Source organism: Pithys albifrons, chromosome 3 (assembly GCF_047495875.1).
Source record: "Pithys albifrons albifrons isolate INPA30051 chromosome 3, PitAlb_v1, whole genome shotgun sequence".
Taxonomy (NCBI): Eukaryota; Metazoa; Chordata; class Aves; order Passeriformes; family Thamnophilidae; genus Pithys; species Pithys albifrons.
This window is the reverse complement of record NC_092460.1, coordinates 101065746-101074312: the sequence shown is the minus strand read 5'-3', so window position 1 is coordinate 101074312 and position 8567 is coordinate 101065746. Positions and strand designations below refer to the sequence as shown.

Genomic DNA, 8567 nt, shown 5'->3' with positions numbered 1-8567 from the left:
TCAGAGCCAGCGGGGGCTGCGCGGGGCATTCCAGAGCGGGGTGCGGGAATTCCACTCCCTCTCCGACGCACTGGGAAGCACCGAGCAAACCACGGGACTTTTGGGAATGTCCGCTCTGGGATGGGAGGGCGCTGGGGGGAAGAACTGGCAGGGTTTGGTGCCAAGCCCTTGGGAACATCCCCTTTTCCCTGGAAATGACATTCCCGGAGGGCTCCTCTGACGGCCAAACTGGTGCTGCTCCCACCGGGATTTGTTCTCTGATGGGAGGAGGAGGAGGGAACATTTCTGGGAATTTACAAATTCCAGCAGCACACGCGGCTGGTTTCCTTTTTATTTTAAATATTTTTATTATAACATATTATGTGTATTGCATCATATATTAAATTTTATATACTAGGTAATAATATAATTAATAATATGATAGAAATAATATCGAATATATAACATTATTATAATAAATTATGCTGTATTTATTATATACTGTATAGTATATATTATATACTATATACTGCATTTAAAACTATTATTATTATATATTATATTATATATTGCACCAATATATTGTATTATTTTATATTATATTATATTATATTATATTATATTATATTATATTATATTATATTATAAATTATGTTATAATATTAATTATGTTATATTATATTATAATATTATATTAATTATGTCATAATATATTCTATTATATTCTATTATAATATTATATTAATTATGTTCTATTCTATTCTATTATAATATTATGTCATATTATATTATATTATTATATTATATTATATTATACTATATTATAACATGCATGAAATATTATTATATTATATTATTATTATAAAATATTATATTAGTTATATATTATAACAATATAATAATACACATGCAATATCATTATATTATATTTCTTAATAATATACTGTATTTATATTATTATAACAAATAACACATAATATATTTTCATTACAATAAATTCTAATTACAATTTTATTACAATAATTGTTAACCAGGTTCCTTTATGTTGAGGGGAATTTATCCACAGCCCTAATTTTTTTTAGCTTTTAACTCTCAGTGTTTCCATCCATATTCCAGTTTTTAATCTTTTAATTCCTAAATTTTATCCATATTCTTATTTTTTTAAGCATTTAATTCCTTCTTTTTATCCATACTCCCAATTTTCATATCCTTATTCCTGGTATTTTTTGTTATTAACTCCTCATTTTTAATGCATATTCCTAATTTTTTATCTTTTCCATCCATATTCCTAATTTTTTTTTATCTTTTAACTCCTCATTTTTATGCCTATTTCTACTTTTTTAACTCCAAACTTTCATATCTATATCCTTAATTTTTTTAGCTTTTACCTCCTAATTTTTTAAAACATATTCCAATTTTTATGAATATTGCCAATTTTTTAATGCATGTTCCTAATTGGTTTTAATGATTAATTCTTATTTTTTAATCCATAATTCTATTTTATAGCTTTTAATTCCTGAATAATCGCATAATAAATTATAAATTATATATTATATATTATTATATTGTATTATTATATTATTATATATTTTATTTTAATTTTATATTTTATATAACTTTTATATTTTTATTAAAATTCTTTATAAAAATTTTTATTACATTTTTATAAAATTTATATATTATATTATATAATATTATATTATATTTTATTATATTATACTACATTGTATTATATTATATTATATCATATTGTATTATATATATTATATTTTATCATATTATACTATATTATATTAAATATATTATATAATATACATAATATATTATATAATATATTATATAATATATTATATAATATGCAGTAGAATGAATAATATAATAAATTATATTATATAAAATATATAATATAATATGTAATATAATGAATAATATAATAAGAATTATATATAATATAATCTATAATATAATATAATATAATACAAGATATAATAATAATATGTCTTATATACATTATATATAATATAGAATGTATAGACAATATAGAATATATAGAATATGTTTTATATATAAAAATAGGAATTAAAAGTTAAAATTACATAAATAATATATATAAAATATATTAAAATTATATATAAATTAGAGATATAATGAAATAACATCTATAATATGTGTTCTGTACATTATAGATAATATAGAATGTATAGACAATATATTCTATATATTTTATATTATAATATTATGTATTATATTATATATTATATCTAATACAGTTATATATAATATATAATATATAATATATAATATATAATATATAATATAATATACAATATATAATATGTAATATAATACCTAATATATAATATACAATATAATATGTAATATAAAATATATAATATATAAAATTAAAATATATAATATATAATATATAATATAATACATAATATATACTATATAATATAATACAATATATACAATTCCATGGAAACAAGGATGGCATCAGGAATTGGGCCAAACCCACCCTATTTGATCCATAATTCCAATTTTCCACTGAAAAAAGCAATTTTGAGACTTTTTTTTAATTGGATTTATCCCAACTGGAGGGGAAAATGCACTTAATTAATTCCTTCCTCACTCCAGTCTCTTTGGTTTTGTTTTTAATTGGGAAACAATTGGCTTTATAATTTATTCTCTGGGGATTCCTCAGGAAACAGCACCTGGATTTGTTCCCAGCTGAGCAGGAAGTGCTGGGAATGTTCTCTTGGATCTTTGTGTCCTGCACTAATCACTGCCTGGCCCATTAAACCGGGCTCAGGGGGCCCAGGAATGGACCTTAATTAAGTTTAATTATCTCATAATTAACTTCAGATACCTGGGAATTACCACACTGAGCCTGGACTGGGAACGAATCCCGTGGGAAGGCGAAGAGCCGGCTCTAGAAACAGGAAAAATCGGGAAAGTGAGGTGGAATTAGGAAATTATGTGGGAATTACATGGGAATTACATGGGAATTACATGGGAGTTACATGGGAACTACATGGGAATTACATGGGAATTACATGGGAATTACATGGGAGTTACATGGGAGATACATGGGAGATACATGGGAGTTACGTGGGAATTACATGGGAGTTGCATGGGAGTTACATGGGAGCTAACGTGGGAGTTATGTGGGAGTTACATGGGAATTACATGGGAGATACATGGGAATGACATGGGAGTTACGTGGGAGTTATGTGGAAATTACATGGAAACTACATGGGAATTACATGGTAGTTACACGGGAGTTACATGGGAATTACATGGGAGTTACACGGGAGTTACATGGGAATTACATGGACCTTACATGGAAATTACATGGGAATTACATGGGAATTACATGGTAGTTACATGGGAGTTACATGGGAATTACATGGACCTTACATGGGAATTACATGGGAATTACATGGTAGTTACATGGAAGTTACATGGGAATTACATGGAACTTACATGGGAGTTATATGGGAATTACATGGGAGTTACATGGGAGTTATATGGGAATTACATGGGAATTACATAGAAATTACATGGGAATTACATGGAAACTACATGGGAATTACATGGTAGTTACACGGGAGTTACATGGGAATTACATGTGAGTTACACGGGCGTTACATGGGAATTGCATGGGAGTTACATGGGAATTACATGGGAGTTACACGGGAGTTACATGGGAATTACATGGACCTTACATGGAAATTACATGGGAATTACATGGGAATTACATGGGAATTACATGGGAGTTACATGGGAATTACATGGGAGTTACATGGGAGTTATATGGGAGTTACATGGGAGTTACATTGGAATTACATGGGAATTACATAGAAATTACATGGGAATTACATGGGAATTACATGGACACTACATGGGAATTACATGGTAGTTACACGGGAGTTACATGGGAATTACATGGACCTTACATGGAAATTACATGGGAATTACATGGTAGTTACACGGGAGTTACATGGGAATTACATGGAACTTACATGGGAATTACATGGGAGTTACATGGGAATTACACGGGAATTACGGAATTACATGGGACTTACACGGGACTTAAATGGGAGTTACGTGGGAGTTACATGGGAGTTATGTGGGACTTACATGGGAGTTACATGGGAGTTACGTGGAAGTTTTTACATGAGAGTTACATGTGAGTTATGTGTTAATTCCATGGGAGTCACCTGTGAGTTCCATGTGAGTCCCCTCTCTTTTACCCGTGTGATCTCCTAGAAATTCCCCCTGTCTGCTCCGGGGGGCTCACCTGCTCCATCGGCCGTGTCTGTCTGTCCGTCTGTCTGTTCCTGCCTGCGCTCCCCTCACGGAACGGGGCGCGGCCCCTTTAAAGCCCTGCATGGAATGGGACGTGGCCCCTTTAAGGCCTTTCAGGGAACGGGCGCGGCCCCTTTAAGGCCCCTCACGGAACGGGCGCGGCCCCTTTAAGGCCTTTCAGGGAACGGGCGCGGCCCCTTTAAGGCCCCTCAGGGAACGGGACGTGCCCCCTTTAAGCCCCCCCACGGAAAGGATCGCGGCCCCTTTAAAGCCCCGCAAGGAACGGGCGCGGCCCCTTTAAGGCCCCTCACGGAACGGGCGCGGCCCCTTTAAGGCCCCTCAGGGAAAGGGGCGCGGCCCCTTTAAGAACCTTCACGGAACGGGACTCGGCTCCTTTAAGGCCCCTCAGGAACGGGCGCGGCCCCTTTAAGGCTCCGGAAGGCGCGAAGCGGCCGCTCTCCCTCCTGAGTTGATTGACAGCCCCGCGGCCCAATCAGACGGCGGGGCCAGGAGGGGTGGGCGGAGCTTCCGGCGGCGCTCCTGAGGCGGCGGCTCGGCCATGATCAAGAAGTTCGACAAGAAGGACGAGGAGTCCGGTACGGGCGGGCCGGGGGCCGGGAGGGGCCGGCACGGGCTGTCCCTGTGCCCCGGGAGCGTCCCCGGCCAGGCTGGAGCGGCCTGCGGGAGCGGGAGGTGTCCCTGCCCACGGAACTGGATGGTGCTTAAATTCCCCTGCAGCCCCAACCATGCTGTGCTCTCCCAGCTCAGGGGTGTTTGTGCTTCGGCTGTAAAGTGTTTTTCCCCCTCAGGTGATAAATGATAGAATCATGGACGGGACTGGGCTGGCAGAGCCCTGTGAGCCCCCCCAGCCCAGCCCTCACTCCAAGCCCCCTGTGCCCCCCAGCCCCTGGCACTGAGTGCCACATCCAGTGTCACCTGAAACCCCTCCAGGGATGGTGAGAATGGAATCATGGAATGCTCTGGGTTGGAAGAGCCCTCTGGGACCATCAAGTCCAACTCTTGGTCCAGCCCCACTTTGATTACCAGATCATGGCACTGAGTGCCACGTCCAGACTCATCTTAGACACCTCCAGGGATGGTGAGAATGGAATCATGGAATCATTTGGGTTGGCAGAGACCTCTGGGACCATCAAGTCCAACTCTTGGTCCAACCCCACTTTGATTACCAGATCATGGCACTGAGTGCCACGTCCAGTGTCACCTGGAACACCTCCAGGGATGGTGAGAATGGAATCATGGAATGCTCTGGGCTGGCAGAGCCCTGTGAGCCCCCCCAGCCCAGCCCTCGCTCCAAGCCCCCTGTGCCCCCCAGCCCCTGGCACTGAGTGCCACATCCAGTGTCACCTGAAACCCCTCCAGGCACGGAGAATCCCCCACCTCTCTGGGCAGCCCCTGCCAAGGCCTGAGCACTCTCTCTGCAAAGAATTGCTTGCCAATGGCCACCCCAAGCCTGCCCTGGCACAGCTCCAGCCTGGGCCCTCTTCTTCTCCTGCTGGTTGCCTGGGAGAAGAGACCAACCCCCCCTGGCTCCAACCCCCTGTCAGGGAGTTGTGGGCAGTGCTGAGGTGCCCCCTGAGCCTCCTCTTGTGCAGCCTCAACCCCCCCAGCTCCCTCAGCCTCTCCCCACAGGGCTGGGGCTCCAGCCTGGACACCCCCAGCCCGTGCAAAGGGGCCTGTTCATTCCCCCTGTCCCCCACACAGGTTTTCAGAATCCCAGAATTCCAGACTATTCTGAGTTGGGAGGGACCCACAAGGATCAAGTCCAACCCTTAAGTCAATGGCCCACACAGGGGATTGAACCCCTGACCTTGCCATTATTACAACCAAGTTTTAACCAACTGAGCTTCCCCCCAGCTCTGCCCCCTTGGCTGTTCCTCCCCTGCCAGGAGCAGAAATTCCATGTATTTACATTTATATGGTGTTGGATCAAGGGTTGGACTTGGTGATCTCGGAGGTCTCTTCCAACCCAGATCATTCCATGATTCCATTCTCACCATCCCTGGAGGTGTCTAAGATGAGTCTGGACGTGGCACTCAGTGCCATGATCTGGTAATCAAAGTGGGGTTGGACCAAGAGTTGGACTTGATGGTCCCAGAGGGCTCTGCCAACCCAGATCATTCCATGATTCCATTCTCACCATCCCTGGAAGGGTTTCAGGTGACACTGGATGTGGCACTCAGTGCCAGGGGCTGGGGGGCACAGATTTTATGTCAGTGCCTGAACAGTTTTGTGATATCTATAAAAGCAATAAATGCTTTTTTTTGGTTGTTTTGCCACACTAAAATCTTCAGAGAATCATTTAAACCCCTGCCTGGAGTGTTTTGTTCCATTCCCACTGTCCTTCCCCTGGGAATGAGAGAACTGGGGAATAAATGAAGTGCAAACGAGGAATTCCTGCTGGGAAAGAGGGGCAGGAGCAGGAGGGAGGGAATTCCAGGGATTTTCCTTCTCCTGCTCACTCTGGGAGTGGTTTTGGGTTCTGTTTCATCCCTTGTGCCTGAAGGGATGAACTTTCTTCTTCCTCACCTTCCATCTGTGTTGAAAATGCTCCTCTTTTTTTTTTTTTATAAAATACACAACTTAAGAAAGTGGATTCTTGAGAGTTTTGTGAGGAATTAATTCCCTGAACTGTTCTCTTGTTCCTCAGGAAGTGGCTCCAATCCTTTCCAGCATCTGGAGAAGAGTGCTGTGCTCCAGGAGGTGGGAATAAACAGGATATTGTGCTGTTAAACTCCTTTTTTTCCCTTCAGAAAGTGTTCCAGGGGGAAATGGGAATGGCTTAATTGGTGGAGTTAATTATGTGAATAAAGTCACTTCATCAGCACTTAATGAGGGGGGTTGTTGGGTGATGAGATTACCTGATCCAGGTCAACATGTGGCATCTCAGGGGGCTCCTCCTGGAGAAAAAACTGGTTTATTTGAAGGTGTTTTGGTTAATTCCAGGTGGTAAATTGAGTGGTGGTTCAGATTGTTGTTCAAAATAAAGATGGGGGAGTTGAATGACAGGAATGTTTTCTTTGGGACACACGTTTAGAGGTGAATAAAAATGAAAATTCCTTTAATTTCTGTGGTGAAAGAGAAATATTTGCTGTTGGTTTGTGCTGAATTTGTGTTTATTCCACATTTCCAGGCACGGCTCTTCAATGAGACCCCCATAAACCCACGGAGATGCCTCCACATCCTCACCAAGATCCTTTACCTGCTGAACCAGGTAACTCTTGGAATTTCTAACCAGCCAGAATGAACATTCCTGAGGCTGATTCCTGCCAGCTTTCAGTGGGAAAAAAAAGTTTCACACCTCACCCTGTCAGGAGGAAAACCAGTTGACAAATTATTCCCTCACTGGGGGTGGGATTTATATGGAAACCAAGAGGTAAAACTGCTGAGTTTCCCTTGGGAAAGAAGGTGAGGGAGGGGAAAATCTCCAGGGAAACATTCTTGGGGTGTGGGAGGGTATTAAAAACAAAGGTGAGAGGTGGAGGCAGCTGGAGATTCCAATGGGATGAAGTTCACCAAGGCCAAGTGCAGGTCCTGCCCTTTGGCCACCCCAACCCCTGCAGCGCTCCAGGCTGGGCACAGAGTGGCTGGAGAGCAGCCAGGCAGAGGGACCTGGGGGGACTGAGGGACAGGAAGCTCAACAGGAGCCACCAGTGTGCCCAGGTGGCCAAGAAGGCCAATGGGATCCTGGCCTGGATCCAAAGTAGCGTGGCCAGCAGGGCCAGGGCAGTGACCCTTCCCCTGGACTCTGCCTTGGGGAGGCCACACCTTGAGTGTTGTGTTCAGTTCTGGGCCCCTCAGTTGAGGAAAGAGCTTGAGGGGCTGGAGCGGGGCCAGAGAAGGGACTGGATGTGGCACTGAGTGTCCTCTGAAACACCTCCAGGGACAGAGAATCCAACATGTCTTGATCCAACCCCACTGTGATCACCAACCCAGGGCACAGAGTGCCAGAGTGATCCCAGTGGGGTTGGATCAAGGGTTGGACTTGATGATCTCAGAGGTCTCTTCCAACCCAAGTGAGAAGAGAAGAGCAACGAGGCTGGAGAAGGGACTGGAGCACAAGTGCTGTGGGGAGAGGCTGAGGGAGCTGGGGGTGTTCAGCCTGGAGAAGAGGAGGCTCAGAGGTGACCTCAGCACTGTCTGGAACTGCCTGAAGGGAAGTTCTGGCCAGCTGGGGGTTGGTCTCTTCTCCCAGGCACTCAGCAACAGGACAAGGGGGCACGATGGGCTCAAGCTCTGCCAGGGGAAATTGAAGTTGG

At 42.0% G+C, this 8567-nt stretch overlaps 1 protein-coding gene across 1 annotated transcript in view; it reads left to right on the top strand.

Moving 5' to 3' along the window:
• The first annotated feature begins 4803 nt into the window (after window positions 1–4803).
• COPG2 (COPI coat complex subunit gamma 2) overlaps window positions 4804–8567 on the top strand; it is a 35983-nt gene continuing 32219 nt past the window's right edge. The window contains exons 1-3 of the mRNA XM_071552900.1: window positions 4804–4886; window positions 6959–7011; window positions 7442–7522. Of these exons, the coding sequence (XP_071409001.1) occupies window positions 4850–4886; window positions 6959–7011; window positions 7442–7522 (171 nt within the window). The 5' untranslated portion in view covers window positions 4804–4849. The remainder of the gene's footprint in view (window positions 4887–6958; window positions 7012–7441; window positions 7523–8567) is intronic.